The sequence below is a fragment of the Falco naumanni genome, chromosome 9 (assembly GCF_017639655.2).
Source record: "Falco naumanni isolate bFalNau1 chromosome 9, bFalNau1.pat, whole genome shotgun sequence".
In the NCBI taxonomy this organism is placed as follows: Eukaryota; Metazoa; Chordata; class Aves; order Falconiformes; family Falconidae; genus Falco; species Falco naumanni.
This window is the reverse complement of record NC_054062.1, coordinates 4,243,503-4,261,367: the sequence shown is the minus strand read 5'-3', so window position 1 is coordinate 4,261,367 and position 17,865 is coordinate 4,243,503. Positions and strand designations below refer to the sequence as shown.

Here is a 17,865-nt window from a genome sequence, read left to right as displayed (position 1 = left end):
GGGAGGGCTTGCTGCTGCTGCTCGCCATCCTTGAGGTGGTGGGAAGGGCTCGAAGCTCTGCAGTGGGCGCAGGCAGCTGTGGTTCTGGGGGTTGCAAAGCATCATGCTTCCTTGGCATGGTTCCTTGGGGAGCCTGCTGGTGGGGAGGGATAGCTGCTGCAGAGTCCCACTGGTGCTCATGGTGCCTGGGGGCTGCCACCTTCCCCTCCGAGCTGCTCTCACCCAGCAGGAGCTTGGTGCGTTGCTCCAGGCTCCTCTCTGTGCATCGGGGAGATGGGTGATCGCTCTCAGTGGGGCAGGCTGCAAGCCCTTTATGTTTCTGCTTTATTGGGGATTTCTAGCCAAGGTTTGCTGTTCAAGTTCATGCAAACAGGTGTCCTGAGGGGGAAATCTGCCAACGAATGTAAACTGAGATTTTTTTGTATGTGTGGCTGAGCAGTACAGAGTCCTTTCTGTGTTCCCTTCGCTCTCCCAGGCGTTGCTGTTAACTGTTTGGGGATAGCCTCTGTTCTCATGCCTGATTTAAACTGTCTGGCTGCACCTTGCTAACTCCTTCATGGGAGCTATGCTTCATGTATGGCCAAGTGGCCTTTTGCAGCTGGGTTCGTATCATCTGCTCCAGGGCTTAATCATGGCACAAGCATTGCAGCAGCAGGCATCCTGCTGCTTTGCTGATGAGGGTGCTTATGGGTTGGGTTTGTGATGACGATAATGAGCTGAGATGGCAAAATGACTCTTCCTGAGCATGTCTGAAAGATGGTCTCTGCCTCCCTGCAACCACTTCTCAGGTCCTGATGGATCCTCTTTAGGATGTGCTCCCCCATCTGATGCTCATTTGCCAGCTGACCTCGCTGCCAGCGGTTCTCCCAGCAACTGGTGTGAATTGGTGAGATGTTGCCCTAAAAAGAAAAGTGGTGACATTCATGGGTCTACAGGGGAAGACTAACAATATTCTGGATTTGGGACAAGTTTATTTTTCAAGCACTTAATCAGGACCAGAGGCGCCTCGGGATCTCTGACATTTGGATTTATTAAAAGAAAAAAATGCACTACTAACGTGTTACAGTTTGAAAATAATGAAGAGCAGATCAGCTCTGCTGCAGGGATGATCCACAGCTATACTTTGTACTGTGCCTTTGTTCATTTAGAAGTAAATTAGTATATTGGTGAATTTCTTAATTGCTAATTAGAGCTAAATAATTGTGGAGGGCTAGGGTGATGGTGGAGAAAGATGTAAGTGGATGAAGGCAATTGCTTAGTTGTTTGTTACTGGAAGCCTAAATTATACCTGAATTGAAGTCTGGTCCTTTTTTTTTTTTTTTTTTTTTTTTTTTTGAGGGATGGTTTGTAATTTATGAGCAATCTTTGAGACATGGATGGTATTGAGCCACTTCTACCTTTTATCTTCTCTTTGTCTGCCTGTACTAAATGTGAGCAAGAGAGCTGAGGTGATTACTAAACTTAATGGCTTTTTCCAAAGCAATTTGATCTGGGATCCTAAAGCCATTCAACCAAAAGTCAAATAAAGCCTAAATCTCACTGATTTCCAAAGACACAAAATTTGACAGGTTTCATTATCTGGACAGTTCAAACTACTTCGGAGATTTTTCCGTGATTAAGAAAATAAAGTGCTATTCCACCTTACCAAGCCATGAGGCATCTTCTAGCGAGAATTGCAGCTACTCCTCCACATTTTATGATTTGACCTTCTGCCTTAGTTCAGGTTTTTGTGCCATATGCCAGAAGTATTGCAGCAAGGGCTTGGTTTGATCGGCAGCTTCTCTGCTCCTTCTCAAGCAACTTCACTGGGCATTGCACCTCCCAGCAGTGCCTGGTGCCCTGCTGCAGGTTGGTGGCCACTTGCTCGGGGCAGCTGCGTCTCCTGCGTGCAATGGCAGCAGGGCTGTGCTCTGCCCCAGGGTTGCTTCAGAAACTGTTTTTGCTCTTTTTTTGGAGGAGGAGAGGCGCTTGTGCTGTTTGAGAGCGTGGCAGGGAGCATGGGGAGTCCTGCAGAGTTGTTCCAGTCTGGATGTGACCCTGGGATGTGGTGCTTGCAGGGCTCTTCAGGCTTTTGGGTTGCTTCAGGGTGCCTGGGTAGGATGCCAGCGAGCCCCAAACATCCCCCTGTGAAAACAGGGCACTGCTAAGGCATCTCACATGGACTTCCAAAAGGAAATAATTAATCTGGTATATTATTTAGGCTTACAACATACTCAGTTCCAAAATCCAGCACCCAGGTACCGTATGAAACTTGTGAGCAAAAATTTCTGCCCTTGGTTATACAAAGTAGTGATGGGGGGTGTGGGGTGTGCTGTGGGGAGCTTTTCCAGTTTTGATGGAGCAGATGTCTGCTGCACTCCTGGCCCAAAGCAACTGGAGAAGGACCGTGCAATGCCTCAGCTGGGGGCTGCAGCCCTGTGCACCTCCCCCGGGAAGCAAGGGCAGCGCCAAGCTGAGCACCAGGAGGGGGTTCCCTTCCCCAGACCCCTGCTGTGGATGCTGCAGATCCAAAGGCAGAATTACATCTGGCCTGATCTGCTGCTGAACGCCGCCCATAGGATTTCCTGGCAAGTATTCCTCCTTCAAATCAGTGAAGCTTGCTTAGTAAGAAGTCCAACCTTGATTTTCAACTTCCCCATGACTGAGCTTCTTCCAGGGGCTCGATGCTAGAATGTGCTGGAAAAAGAGTTTAAAACTGTCTTTCTCTGATCTTGAGCTTGTAAATCATATTGTACCTTTGTGTGTTGGATAGAAGCCTCTTCTAGCCAACAAAAACGTGTTTCCTGAGAGGAGACACTAAGCTTTGAAAATACACATCACCTAGCTTGACCTAGCTGAAAACTAGGGCAGCATGTTATGCTGGTTGTCTGGGCTTCTGTAGGCAGAGATGCTCCAAGCTGGGTTTTAACCTGTTTGCCATTTAGAAAGTCAGTTGAGTTTTTGGATCATGATATCAAACCGTACTAACTGGGAAAAAAAGCCCTGCAGAAGTCTGGGATCATTACATCAACATTACATCTTTATCAACAAAACACTCTTAATCTCCTCAGGCAAGATACAGAGTTAGTTACATGGCTACTCCTTTAAAACCATGGCATTAATTATCTGTGGTTTCTTTATTAATGAGCCCCATATTAGTTGCTGTATTATTTTTCTTGGGCTTGGCTTGAGGGAAGAGGTCTGTAATGACTCAAGGCCTCCTGTTTGCATTTTTTCTTTTTTTCTTTTTTTTTCTTCTTTTTTTTTCTTTTTTCCCGCCCCCCACCCCCCACCCCCCCGGCACAATATAAAGCCTTTTCCCAGTCCCCTGGAGCTTCCCCAGCTTTCTGAGCCACACTGAAAAATCAGTGCTCGTGTTCGGGAGAGCCCGCTGCTATTTGAGTGCTTTTTAGTTTGAATTCTTGGGGCGAGATTGAGAAACCCCTCCTCCTTGTCCCTTCTGGACTAGAAAGTATCTCGTTGTCATCTGGTTATGTCATCTGGCTTTTGTGAGGCACGGACAGAGGCGGCAGCTCCTGCTCCCCGCGCCACTGCGGGTTTGGCTGCTTCCACGTGGCAGGGGGCTGCGATGGGGACCCCGTGCTGGCACTGGGGATGGCTGGGTCAGCGATTTCTCCTGTCCTTACTTTCCTTGTCCAAGTTGATTTTCTACAAATCATAAACTCCATATTGCTTATCACATGCCAATTCCTTTTTTTCTTCTGCTTTACTGTCCTTAATGGTCACTTCCAGTTTCTGCTCATTCCCACCTTCCCATGTCCAGTTTCTGGGGGTTTTAAACCCACATGCCTTCTGCCTCAACTCTCAGGCTTTGGGTGACTCCTGAGCTCTTTAAAGCAGTTCCCAATTTGTCTTTCTCAGCTGGTTCTTCTCTAAATTTGGCCTATTTGAAGGAGCAAACACGTACACTATTGATTTTGGCTTTTGGTTCTGTTTACACAGAACAGATCTAATTCAGTCATGACAACTTGTGCCTAAGAGACCAGTAACTCTCAGCTTGGAGAGCCCTTTCCCCTGAGCTCGCCAGATGGGAGTTTGCAGGATGGACCTTTCCCATGTCGGACAGTGAAGCTGAATTAAAAAATGTTTGTCTGCAATGTGTTGGAATTCAGGGCTGTGTTAGTGCAGGCTGCCAGGGCTGGATCCCAGCTTCCCACTGGGAGTCGGCATCCCTGGCTGGTGTGCATCCTATGGATTCCTTCTGTGCTGCCTTTACCCGAGTACCTGAACGCCTCAGCTCCTGCCCTGCAGTGCCTCACAGCCGGCGGTGAATAAGACCTGGGCATCTGCTGGCAATAACACTTAAACCCGGTGTTTTAGGAAATTGGGATCAGAATTCGGGCTGTAAGCCCTGGCTTCCCACCATACTCTTCCTCACCCGATGCCATCTGCCAGCTGTGCCTAGATGTCTTATCCACAGGTGACTTTCCTTTGAAGAACTTGCTTTTAAATCTTTGGCTTTGTGGAGTTGTCCTCATGAGGCAGAGTCTCCAGCATCTTTTCAAGCCAGGTTTCCCGTTGTCCTCTGCCTGTCCCGTTGTTTCTGGCTGTTGATGCCCATGGGCTTCATGGGCTTGAGCCTCCAGCCCCCCATGATGCCCTATGGGGAGCAGAAAGGTGCTGATGTCATTCATTAATTTCCCTCTTTAAGATGTACACAATGAGACACTAAATTCTCTTACAAGTGGCTGTAGCTGAAACTTTTCAATACTCTGGTTTGATTTGTTGCAAAATGTGTTTAAGGAAATTAACACCTTAGATCAAAACTGGTTGAAGGGAGAAATACAGGTCAAGTTGGAAAGCTGAAATGCTTTGATTTTTTTTTTCCACCATTAAAGCTATATTTCAAGACTATTTTTAATCAGAAACCCTACCAAAGCAACAAAAATGTAGCATCAAAGCCACACTACTTTGAAATTTGATTTTTGGAAGAAAAACCTGAAATCTTTATTTCAGCTCATGAGGAAATGGTTGTGGCTTTTATCCCTGCCAGGGACTGCTGCACAGAGGATAAATATTCACCTTGCTCCCCTCAAGGGAGCTGCTGTCCTGTGGCAATAGTCACCTGGGCATTGTGTATCCCTGCTGATATTTGTCCTCCTCTTAGGAGCTTGTCTGGGATGTATAAATGAGGAATGGGTCTGTTAAGGTTCTCTCCAAAGTGGCTCCTCAGACTTTGCAGGTCTGCAAAGCACTGGTCACACCACCACAGCTGGGCAGGGAGGACCATGGAATCATTCAGATTGGAAAAGACTTTTAAAATTGAGTCTAGCCATTGGTGATGCTCATGAGTACCTGCATGGATGCAGGCTCCAGACCTTGGGCAAACCCTCCTTCCAGCGAAATGAGGCTGGGGTGGAGGCATGGCTTGCAGGATGACGGGTGATGTCAGGGCAGGCTTGGTTATTATGGAATCATTGAGTAGTTTGGGTTGGAAAGGACCTTAAAGATCATCTAGTTTTACAAGCACATGCCAGCGTTTCTGGGGGGGACGGTGTGAGGGTGTCTGCTATGGGTGGTGTGTGATGGGGTGAAGGAAGGGTGTTGAGAAACCTCCTCTCTGGTTTCCTGAGAGGAGTGATGCCTCTGCAGATTCATTTTAATGGGTTCGATGGGACCCTTGCAGCCTCTTTGCCTGGGGTTTCAAGGCACATCTAGGCGTCAGGGGCTTCTCAGTTTTGTTAGCAACTTAACAGCAAACTTAAAAAGACTCCGTGTAACAGCCCATTGATTTTAAGAGCTTTCTTGCTACAGGCATTCACATGGCAGCCCATAGAAACCTGAGCCCAGTCTCCATGGCAGCAGCCAGTGCTGCAGATGCCCTGGAAAACCTGCTGGCACCTTGCGGCCAGTGGGCCCTGGGACCAGGGCTGGCCACTGCTCACCCTGAAGATGTGCAGTAAACACCTGGATGTTGTACCTTGGTGCTTGTTTTAGAGATGGATGTGCGCAGCTGGCTCTCCGTGCGACCTCTTCTGCCTGTGAGCAGGGAATGTCAAATCATCCAGCAAAGTTTTTCTCTTCCCATAGCAGCTTATGCCTTGAACTTGTCCATCCTTGTCCTTTGTGGAACAGGTGAATCCCTGCGGGGGGGGGAAACCTTCAGCTGCTTCTGCCCCCAGCTCCCTGGGCCAGTGCTTTCATCTAGTGCCTGAATCCTCCCTTTTATGGCTCTGTTGGGCACTTTTATTTCCTTGGGCTGCTGTTAGGGATTAGGAAAGGCCTTGGCTAGAAGGAAGCTCCAGGTGGGAGTGGGGCTGTTGTGAAGCCAGTGACTCTCCTGCAACACCAGGTCTTGGTGGGTGCTGGCTTGGCTCAGCTGGAGCTGCGTGTCCTGCTTGGGGGTTTAGGTTGGGAGATGGTGGTGATGTCCATGGTCTCAAAGGTGGAGCTTGGAAGTGAAAAGCCCCTATTTTCCCCCAGAAGAGGTTGGTGCCTCATTAAATAAAGGGAGAAAATGCCTGTTACGGAGTTTCCTGCATCTTTGGGTGGCTTAGGTGCTGCGGGAGATGGGACCTTGCAGCAGATCCTGGTACCCAGGTCACGGCAGATCCTGGTACCCAGGTCACAGCAGCCTGAGACAAGGTTCAGCACTGCTTTTTGTTCCATCTCAAATGAAATACTTTCACTGTCACATTGAAAAGCTGTTTCTTAATGTCCTGCATTGTTGCAGGTCTGTTCATGGATGAAAAGTCTAGTTACAAAATAAAAAGCCAAGAACTTTTCTTTGGGGCGGGGGGGGTGTTGTGTTGAAGAGGTCCTCTGCACCCCTGCTACAAAATACGCCTAGAAATAGCAAACCCCAAAGCTGACGAGGAAAGAGTCCCTTTGTAAAACTATTTTAATTGGAACTTAGAAATAGGCCAAGTCCCTGCCCCCTCCAGCTCTTGTTTCTTGTTGGATTTACTATGCGCCAAGCCCAAAATTGAATCATGCAGCTGGGATTGCAGAGGGTTTAATTACCGTGCACGGCTGTAGGAAGAGGCTCATGGAGGAGCATCTAACGCCTGCTCCTCGCCTCCAAGCCAATTTGTGCCACGAGGAGGATGGGGAGATAAACTTCCTCTGCCTCCCTCTGAGATGAATTTTTAGCCCCTTTCATGTTTCAGATGCTTTTCTCCAGAGTCCCAGCTGTTGGAGTTGGAGGTTTACAAATAATGCTAAATATGTTTGCTGGCCAGATGTTGGAGTGTGTGGTATGGAGCCGCCGCCAGTTTTGCCGTGGTTTGCTGACAAATTATGCAGGCTGTGGACTGCATTGTTCAGGGAGGAAAGTGAGCTAGTGGCTGCTAATTATAGTGCATTAATAGGAGCAATTAGCATCTTAGACTACCCAGAATCTTCTCCTGGACAAGCCACAGGAGCCGGGTGCTGGGGAGGTGAACGGCAGTGGTATCTGTGGCCAAGCACGGGCTTTGTGGGTCTGGTGAGAGGGCTGTGGGTAGAGCTGAGGGCACTTTGTGGGTCTGCAGAGTCTCCAGGTCTGCCCCATGCTCTGTGCTTCCCTTCCCAAGGTGGGAAGGGTCTCCTTGCTGGGGGTTGGTAAGGAGTCAGCCCTGCAGTGCTCGGCTGGGCTGAGGAGGCTGAACCAGCTGCCTGCAGGTCCCTTGGGTTGCCCTTCGGTTCCTCTCACATCCTCCCTGGGAAGGTGACCTTGCAGGGAATGTGGTTGCTCATAATTAACAGCTGAACCGTTTTAAAGATGTACGAATGATGGAGTCAAGTTTTAGCCAGAATGCTTTTTCTGCAGCGCTCTGTTTGATTTCTTGCTTGAAAGGACTTTGTAAAATAAACTAGGGTTTTTTTCTAAGGCGTATTAGTTAAAAAAAAAAAAAAACAAACAACAACAAACCAAAACAAAACTAAAAAAGTGCTGGTTTAGAGTCTGTATGTTATAGCTCCTTACTGACCGCCGCCAGCTCACAGTCATCCTGCTTAAACAGAAACAGGACCACAAACCAAGTTAGTTAAAGCTAATGAGAGGGGGACTCTTAACTGGGTTTGAAATCTGGCTTATATGTTACTTTGAAGGAGCCTCTGAAGGGTTTTACCCTCATGTAATCGAATCCATTGATTCTGATATATTTGGGAAGACTAATTTAATCCAGGGTGCTGATGGTCTCTGCATCAGCCGGGCGGTGTGGCTACATAGGGGCTAGCCCGGGTGAATAGTGTCTGCTTTTCATACAAGCCGTCGTTAATCCCTTGGAGCTCCCTCTCCCCGGTGGCTGGTCGTGCTGTGTAGGAAGGGGAAAAAAAAAAAAAAAAAAGAAAATTACTATGCTGTGTAAAAAAGGGCTGCAAAATGGAGATAGAGGAAGAAAGCCCATCATAGCAAGGGCAGGTTTCTGCCTTTCCTCAGCTCCAGTTTCACAGCCCTTGTTTAGCCTTGGACTCACGTGCGAGGAGAGGGAAGGGACAACGTGCGCGATGGGAAAGCACCAAAGGCTCCTGCCTTGTCCCGAGAGCCTGGACTGCCGCGGGGGGCTGCGAGTCGGACCTGGCAGTGGGTCAAGCTGATGCCTGGCAGCTCTGTCCTCACCCTCCCCACATGCTGCGTGGCTTCAACCCCTATTCCAGCAACTTTGGGGTTCCAAAAAAAAAGCCTGAGGGTTTGATGAGCTGATGGCTGTGGTTTTCTTACTTCCAGGAGAAAGGTGGGTCTGCAGGTGTGCGGTGGGTTAGAGGGGAACGTGGCTGGCGGGGCAGTACTGGTTTGCTCTCTGAGCTGTGTTGTATGCTGTCACAGGGGAGGAATGTTCTTTCTTTGGTTGTTCACTAACGTTTCTGAATGGCTTAAGCGAAACCACAGGGCCTTCGGCTGGAAAGGTGCTACGTTCTGGGTGGAGTTTCTGATGCTGATCTAAGGGCAGCAGGGCAAGGGCTTGTCCTGCCCTAGGTCCTGTTCCCAGCAGTCCCCCACTCAGCACTGTGCTCTGTGAACCGCACGGTAGGTCCGTGCAGCTCCCTGGCCTGCCTGAAAAACCACTCTAGCACCAAAAAATTTTTTTAAAAAATCCGGTGCCATTTTAATGCAGTGCAGAGTGTGTCCGTGTGGTGAGCTTTGCCCAGCTTGCAATTGCTTCCTCAGACTGACTGCTGCCAGCCACTGCCCAGGCCCCCGTGGCTCTAAGCAGAGGGCACAGGCTGGCCAGGATGCTTGGACGAGGGCAGGGACGTGCCAGCTGGCCACGCTCAAGAGCTTGCCATGATGCTCCAGGTCCAGCCTGCCCATCCTGCGGATGAGCAGCACTGGCTGCTTCCCTGCTCTCACCACTTGAAGCCTGATTTCCTTCCACCTCAAAGGCAGCAAAACCGCTGTGATTTAATTGGCAGCATGTTTTAATTTGTTCCAGACTCTGCAGGCTTGTTCATTGTACATTAGCATTTCTCTTGATGAAAACAGCTTCATTGCAGCCTGTCCCCTTCAGGTGCTTTGCTCTGATGACTTTGTGCAGAGCTTTTGCCCCTTACTTTCCTCCATCTCCTTGAATTTTACCCAGACACTGGGTGCTGTTCAGGAAACACAGTGTTTATCTTCCTTTGCTCTTCAGGGCTGCAATGATAACAAGCTCGCCTGGAGGTTGAGCGGTGGGCTGGGAAGTGCCCAAGGGAAAATCTGAGAGCATCTAACTGCTAAAGCTGGCTGAAGGGAGCTGGCTGGAGATGAATGAGGCTTGCCTTTTCTAAATTGCTTCTCCCTTCTCTCTTGTTTTATGTGTTTTACCCTTCAGTTGCATCCAGTGGTTTTCCCAGCCTGCAAGGCAGGACCACAGGTCCCTGTTAGAGGTCTCTGGAGAAAGAGGAGCTGGCTAGTCACCTCTGGTCTTTGCTTTCCCACTTGCTATCTCTCTTTCCTTTGCTTTCTGTCTTTTCTTGCCTCATCCTGACCTTTCTCAACCATTCCTCCTTGGCACTGGGTTGCCACTTGCCTACTTAGCACCTACTATAGACACCGTTCCTTAGTATAGACTACTGGGTGAAGGTGTCCAGGGGTTGTGTCCTTGGCTGGCATCAGCAGTAGTTATTGGCACTGCTCACTTTTTAGGAGGATACTGATTTGCCCTTGTTAGAACTTCTTGTGGGGAAAGACTCTGTCTGGGGTGGATTTTGGAGGGGGAAAACAGTTGTCAAAATACTTCATTTTGATATTTAAACAAAAAAAAGTCAACCTATTTTTTTCTGTCTTGAAATGAGGTTTAGTTTATAAAATTGCTTGTGCATGAAAGCTTGACATCAAAGTAAATTATAACAAATTCTATATAACAAACAAAGCCAGGACCGCCCAAAAAAGTTTTCGTCAATTGAGAGCAAAGCATTTTGACTGTTTTTAAAAGAAACTCTTCAAACCTGACATTTGAAAATTGAAAAATGAAAATGTTCGCTTTTCCTCCCCACTTGGAATGGGAAGGGGTTGGAAATCTCCAGCCTGATGGCATGGCATCCAGCAGCAGAGCAAAGGCTTCAGCAGCTCCTGCTGACTTTGGAGCTCCTCTGCCTCCCAGAACCCTCCAGAAGTGGGGTTGACCAGAGCTACCTCCCTCGACCCACTGGTACCATTGGATCCTCACTTGCAGAATCATCACTTCTGGCAGTGGAGTTGTTGGGTTTCCTACTTGTTGTTCATGCAGCTCCACGTTAGTGCTGCCAGGCAGGCATACACCTTGGGTCTGTGGTGCAGAGCAGAATCAGAGCCAAGTAATGGGTTCAATCAACAGAAGATAGGATGGGAAGGATGCTCCTTACCTCCTTGTACCTCTCTGCTCCCCTTCTACAGCCCCGCAAGACAAGCGTGGGCCTGCATCTCCCTCTAGTGACTTCTTGCAGACTATCTCTTCATCAGCTGCATGGCACCAGCCCCAAGGAGCCACCAGCCAGGGCTGAGCTCTCACCCAGCTCTTCTTGGTGCCATGGGCCAGGTTGTCTGTGCCCTGTGGAGCTCAGTGGAGCGCGGAGCAAGCTCTGAGCTAGGGGTGGTGGGCATGGAAGTGCTGCCAGCTGGTCCAGGAGAGGCGAAGGTCCTTCATACCCACCAGCCAACCCAGCCCTGGGTCTCTGTCTGTGTGGCTCGGTGTGCAAGCCCAGGCTGAGACACTTACACTGGTGTGTAATGTAAAGTTGATGTGTGTTTTAAATGCGGGTAACTCTAGAGTTTAACTCCTTTTCTACATTCAGTGCTTTTGCCTTGAGCATAGATGTTTCTAGCAACATGGCAGTTCTCCTCCACCCATGGGTGGTGCCTAGGCTCCGCTGGTGGTTGTAGGGCTGAAAGAGGCATCGTGACCTGCACCATCCTGAGGGAGCCGTTTAACACGGTAGCTGAAAACAGAATGAATTCCTGGCAAGCCACTGCCTTAAATTAATTTGCCACAAGCAGCCAGGAGGCTCCTCCACCTGGGCTGGTGCCTGCCTTCCCTTCCCGACCCTCAGAGCTTTGCCAGCAGCACTATTGCAGCTGCTGGATTGGGAAGATGTGTGGGGGGGGCTGCGAGCTCCCCTCTGACCTGCCTGTACCATTGCCCCGAGACCACCAGGAGCCTCGAAATAAGGCAGAAGCAGCAAAATCAGAGGCTGAAGGGGCAGGCTGATCCCCCGTGTAACTCTATACATTTGCTTTAATTGTTTTAGTAATTGCTCTCAAGCTTGGGTTTCTGTCGTTAGGTTGTGGGCTCTTCTCTCGGTGCCTCTCCAGCACAGAAAATTGCGCGGGGGGCTCAGTGCAGTGGGACTGTGAGAAGGAGGTTCGTGTTAGCGTGACCCAGGCCAACAACTGGCTCGTGTCCCTTGTCGAGCACCAGTTTTATTTTGTAGCGGCTGAACTGACCTGCCTGTTGCTGACGAGCTGCCCTGGAGCTCAGGGGCTCCTGCCTGGGACTTGCAAGCCATGAGCTGCTTCATCCCCCACAGCAGCGTTCGTGCATGTGGGAAATTAAGAAGCACGAGTGTGTTGAACAGGGAAGGGGGCGTGGGTGTGAGGAAGGAAGTGAAAACTTCAAATTTCATTTTTTCCTTTCTTCCTTTTCAGGACTCCAGACTCACCAATTCAGATCTGAGCCTGGGGCCACCTTGGACGTGGGACAACACCCAGGAGACCCTCAACCTCCAGCCTGATGGGAGCTCTCTGACATCGCTCTCTGCTACCGAGATGCCATCTGCTGAGGAGGAGGAGGGGAGCCTTTCTATTGAGGATGAAGACTTTGAGCTGTTGAACTCCACCTATAATAAAATCACTGGCCCTGGCAGGCCAGGGCTCGGCAGGAGCAGCCCGTGGGTCGCTGGTAGCTCTGGTGAGTTCATAGTCATAGTTACCTCTGGTTTTCCTGCACAACATCGTGACGCCTGGGTATCTGATGGTGCTTTTGTCCACCCAGGACCCTCCATCAAAACACACAGAGCAGCCAAGAAGGAGCGTGCCTCCGACCCCCGGGAGGAGAACGTCACCACAGAGAAGCTGACGGGTGATGCGGGCAGCCGCCGACGGCTGTCACACGGCAAACCCAGCGATGCCATCACTGACCTGGACGTGCCTGCCACCTTCGCCAAGGTCTCCCCATCGGCGCATCAGGCAGCTGCCCCCAAAGGAAATGTTCCCAGAGGTCCCCTGGGGACGGGGTCAGCGGCGGGTGTCCTGGAGCATCCTCCAGTAGCAGCCAGCCCTGCTGTCCCAGGGCTCGGGAATGGTGCTGCCCGCTCAGGGCACCCCATCTCACCGGTGACACGCAGGCAGCAGGGTCGTGCGAAGCCGGGACCACCGGGGCTGCCAGGACCACCGGGGCTGCCGGTGAGTGGTGGAGGTGATGGCTGTGGGAGGGGAGTGATGGGTGGTGGGTGCATCTTCTCCTCCAGAGTGGGTGGTGGGTGCAGGCTGCTGAGCTGCGGTGCCAGCAGCTTCCCATGGGAAACTGGGGGGGAAACTCTTCTCTGTGCAGGCAGCATGGGGCTGCAAGAAGAACCAAAGAAGGTTTTTTGATGTGCCTGAAGAAACTCTACTGGCAACTGAAGAGGAGATGATGATTCCCTTATCCCCCTGCCCTAGAGATGGTCTCAAGTCATTTCACCACATTGTTAGTTTTCACTTCACCAGGTCCTGCCCAGGGGCAGGCTGAGGGGCTCAGTGAGGCCAAGCCATCTCCTCCAGCCCCTGTCCCCACATCAAACCCCGTGTGTCAGCACATAGTCCCCACCGGCATCTCTGTCTTTTGCTTCTCTACCACTGTGACACCCCAGAATTTGTGCTGGTACTAAGCAGAGCATTGAATTTGTCTTGAAATAAGTTTTGAAGTTTTGATATTTTTCAGATTATTCATCCATCACAGTGAAGTCACCAGTTTTCATTGAGAAGCAGCAGAATATTTTTTTTTCCTATGTTTATTTTCTTCCAACAACATGATTTCCCTTATTTGGTTACATTTTTTAATTCCTCTAGAAAATTGCATTTGATTTACCCAGTGTCACATAGTGACTGACCATGGGCACCTTCTCACCCACCCTGGGCATCTGCCCACACAACAAGCCATCTGGGATGCCCTGAGCTCGGGGCTGCCCTGGGGGTTCATCTGGATGCTGCAGGGCAGGTCTCCACATGTGGCTGGTTTTATGGCTGTTCAAGGGACTTGGCACTAAATTTGTCACGGATGAGCCAGGTTTCATAGGATAACTTAAATTTAGGACTGCTAGCTTCCCCCTCGAGCCATCTCCTTGCTGCTGCAGCTATTGCCTGCAAAAATAGAAGAAAATGGCAAAAGGAACAGATGCTGAAGGATGAAAAAAATCCCAGGAGTGCAGGAAACGTCACGGCATTTGACAGCCCTGCTGCCAGCCGGCAGAAGGGGAGGCAGCACGAGGAGGGGACCCAGCCAGGAGAGAACTGCTTTTCCCTCCTGTAAAAAGCATTGAGATGGGGTTTTCTTGTTTGTGAGCATCCTGGGTGGAAACACAGGTACAAGGAGCTCCATTGGGGCTTTAGCAGTTTGAGATGCTGGCACAAGCAGGTGTGGGCTTGAAGCTCTGCCATGGCATGTGCCGTGCATGGTTAGAGCTATTATTGGAGCTAAAATTATGTCCTGAGCATGTCAGCCTTTCCTGATGTTTCGTTACTGCTCCCCAGGGCTGAGGACAAGTGGGGTCTGCCCTTGCTGCTGGTCCCCAAAGGTTCTCCTGCCTCCTTGGGTCTCCATCCCACCAAGCCCCTTCAGCCGCCCTGAGACATGGGGGGTCCCAGGCACATAGAGGCTGTTTTGGGGCTGCTGCCCAGCCCTGAATTCATACCCACACGCCTCGCTGCTGCCATGCCCCATGCTCGTGGTGATGCTGGCGAAGGTGCGATGGATGTTTTGGGTGTTTAAATGTATCCTGTGGAAGGGAAACCAAAGAATTGGTGTCCTTGCCTTGGAAAACTTCATTAAAAGGGGTTTTCCTTTGGGAATGGGTTTTTGCTGTACCTCTGGTTTTGGTAGGAGTGATGTGTGGCTCCCCTTTCACTGCATCATCTCGGGCAGCCTTGCACCCGGGACCTGGGCACAAGGCAGGGTGGGTGTCTGAAGGTGACATCTCTCATTATTCTTGGAGGAAAGCTTTGGGAATAATGGGGGGTTAGCATCAACTTTTTCACTTGTGGGTTTTTTTCTTCTCCTCTTTCACTGGCAGTTGATTAGGGAAATTGGTGGGGCACAGACCTCCAGCCCTGCCCCACCAGGCTCCTCTCCTTCAGTGCAAGTTCACGTATGTCGTTTGCCACCCTCAGAGATTTTTATGCCTTTGCAAACACTTTGAGTAGCTGTTCCAGTCAGGAGGTTTGGATGGAAGTGTTTATTTATAATCCTGCCGAGTCCTGATAATGCTCTAATGCTGTTCAGGGCATTTCTGGGCTGCAGACCCCACAGACTGCACGCCCTCAGTTCCCGTACCAGTCACCATCCACTGTAAAGTCATTGGAGATCACTGGGGAAAAAAACAACACGTTGTGAGAAATGAAAAGTGTTTCTTTAAAACCTGCTGATTTTTATGATCTTGCTAATCCTCCTTGCAGGGGTTTCATTGTGTTGCCAGTATTCAAAAGCTCCTTGGCTTTCATAGACAGTGTTTCATGGGGGTTCCCAGCTGTCACTATGTCCCCATAGGCTTTGCTTGCTTTTTTTTTTTTTTTTTTTTTTCCCCCCTCAAACTTAGCACTAGCTGTTTAGCAGAAGAGATGTGGTTTCTATTTGTAGGCTTAAATTGAATCCTGCTGGAGGCATCTGGTATCAGGGATGACATGAGTTTGGCCTCTTTACCCATCCCAACTTACCGTTACCCATCCCATCGGCACAAGGCAGCGAGGTCGGGGCTTGCCTCGGTGGTCGCAGGAATGCTGCCGTGTCTGTGCTTGGGTTGTGTTAATTCAGGGTGGATTCCCAGGCTTGGATAAGGCTGTTTGCAAGCTCAGAACAAAAACGACAGCAGTAACTGAAGCCACCAGAGCCGCAGCTCTGCAGCAGACACACAGGTAGATGCTGTGCTGCAGCCCAGCGCGTTATCAGTCTCTGCTGACATCTTCCAGGGAGATTTCTTTCATCGTGAAAAGCCAGGATCTCTCATCTGACTTTGTTTCTGTCTGGACAGATGCTTCAGTAAGCCCTGAAGTGGGGTCACCGCTTGGCCAAAATGCGCTCTTTTGACTAGAGATGGGCTAGATCAGATCTCACACAAGTTAGAAGCCACAGATGTTTGCATCCTTGTCCAAACTACTGTTTGAGTATGTGGACATGATCCAACTTTATGGGATTTTTCCCTAACACTGTCTTTCCTCACCAGGTGTCAGGAAATGTGCTCCTGCTCCCCAGCCACATCATCTGGGGCATTTCTGTGATGGATGCTGCAGGATTACACTGTGCAGCTGCCTGAGCAGAGCTGCTTTCTGATGCCAGGGCAGGAGACTGGGAAGGGAGCAGCATAAAATGGGATGCACTTTCCACCCGCTGGTCTTTGGGGTGTTTCTTGGAGGCTCGGTGCTGCTGGGTTGCTCTGAATCAGCCGTTTCAGTTCCTGCTTCCCTGGAGCTCGGGTGGCCCTGGCCATGGCACTGGTCACCCAGCCACCGTGGGATCTCCTCTGGTTGTGGGGTCCCCCTTTGGGGTGACACAATGCTCCTTCTTTGCCTTTCAGGGCTGTCCTGGGAGACGTGGACTGGTGGGACCCAAAGGAGACAAAGTGAGTATCTGGGAAAACACGGGAAGGTGCAGGATGGGGTGTAGGGTCCAGGGCAAATCCCACAGGTGGTTTGGGTTGGTTTGGCTGTTTTTCACCAGGAGGGCAGTGTGAGCTTATGAAGCAGCAGCCTGGTGGCCCTTTGTGTGCATTTGGAAGAGGAAAGAACTTTTTTTACTGGGTATTTGAAGCCCAGGCTGAGGACTAAGCTGTCCAGACAAGCTGCTCTCCTTCCTCTGAGCCACTTCATGACTCTGCAGAGGCAGCAGAGCAGAGACAAAGCAGCTTTAGCTCAGGTCACCTGGAGGAGGGATGCTGGCATGTCCCGAAGTTCAGCCCCGTGCTATATCCACCAGCTCATCTTGGAGGGACACCTGTCCTCCAGCACCATGTTGGTCAGACCCTCGGCTGCCCTTCCTGCTCCAGGAACCCGGCACACAGCAGCGCGCACGGTGCAGCTTGGTCTCCTGCAGCACACGGCATTGCCTTGGAGATGCTCTGGATTAAGTGCGGTGCCTCAGTTTCCCCATCAGTAAAACAGCGATAGTGCTCCCAACCACTTTTGCACAGCAGTTTCCATTTTGCCCAAGCTGTAGAGGGTCAGTCTCGTTGCCCCATGAGTCATGCCACTTCTGTGTGCTTTAGCTTCAATTCCTGTGGCATTTAGATGGGTCTGGGCACAGGCACATGTGTGCGAAGCTCATTCCTTTTACTTTCCATCTTATCATGGTTATTTAGATGTTAAAAGCTGGTTTGAACCCAGGAACGTGCCTAGACCCAGCCTCCACTCAGAGGCTGGCTTGAGTCCGAGCCCGTGTCCAGCCTGTGTTGACTGTTAAGCCCCCGGCTGGTTTTAAGGAGCTGCCCTTGTCTTCCCAGGGGTACCCTGGAGCCATGGGTCGAACGGGCCCCCCCGGTGACCCGGGCCCTGTGGGCATCCCCGGTGTCCCCACCATCGTCCTCTGGAGGAACTCCAGGGAGGACTGGCAGATGTTCACGGTGAGTTACAGCCACAGCAGGCTTGGGCTTCCCCGTCGGCTCCTGGGCAGGCATGCCTCTGCTGGGATGTGAGCTGGGAGGGAGGGTTCGCCATGGTTTGAAATCCCGGATATGCAGGGTGGGAAGACAGAGGTGGGGTGGGCAGGTGGGGGCAGAGGGAGGATGCCAAGGCTGCAGCTCGCTGGGGGTGGCTCTGCGGGCAGCTGTGCTTGGTGAAACGGGATCAGCATGTGCCCTATTTACAGCTGTGCTCACACAGCTCTCGCTTTCCCCTGTGACCGACTGGGAGATCTTGGGTCCCTGTGGTCCACGCACATCCATGACATCCCTAGGTTGGTTCATGGCCTACCGCTGTAGGACAGGGGCCAAAGAAGGTCCAAGCCATGCAGAAGGCAGCCCCTCTCCTGCTCTGCATTACCAGTTACGAAGCATTGCTCCTGTTTTCCACCATATTCCAGTCTCCTGCTGTGCCCCAGCTGTGTGCCGTGGCTTTGGCTCACAGGGTTTGTGCCTGTCAAGCTTCTTGCCAAGACGAGGTATTTTTTTGCCTGAGCTCTGCTGCTGGGGGGGAGCACAGAAGCAGGGATGGGACCTGTGGGGAGGCAGGAGTGCTTCAGCTGCTGCAAAACCCCACACACTGCAGAAGCGATCACTGCAGCCACCCAGCCAGCCCCGTCTGGG

The 17,865-nt window shown here is 50.8% G+C and overlaps 1 protein-coding gene across 1 annotated transcript in view; it reads left to right on the top strand.

Annotated features, from left to right (window-relative positions):
* LOC121094261 (collagen alpha-1(I) chain-like) overlaps positions 1-17,865 on the top strand; it is a 91,031-nt gene that overhangs the window by 40,161 nt on the left and 33,005 nt on the right. The window contains exons 7-10 of the mRNA XM_040607629.1: positions 12,026-12,287; positions 12,372-12,781; positions 16,144-16,188; positions 17,065-17,184. Coding sequence (XP_040463563.1) covers positions 12,026-12,287; positions 12,372-12,781; positions 16,144-16,188; positions 17,065-17,184 — 837 coding nt within the window. The remainder of the gene's footprint in view (positions 1-12,025; positions 12,288-12,371; positions 12,782-16,143; positions 16,189-17,064; positions 17,185-17,865) is intronic.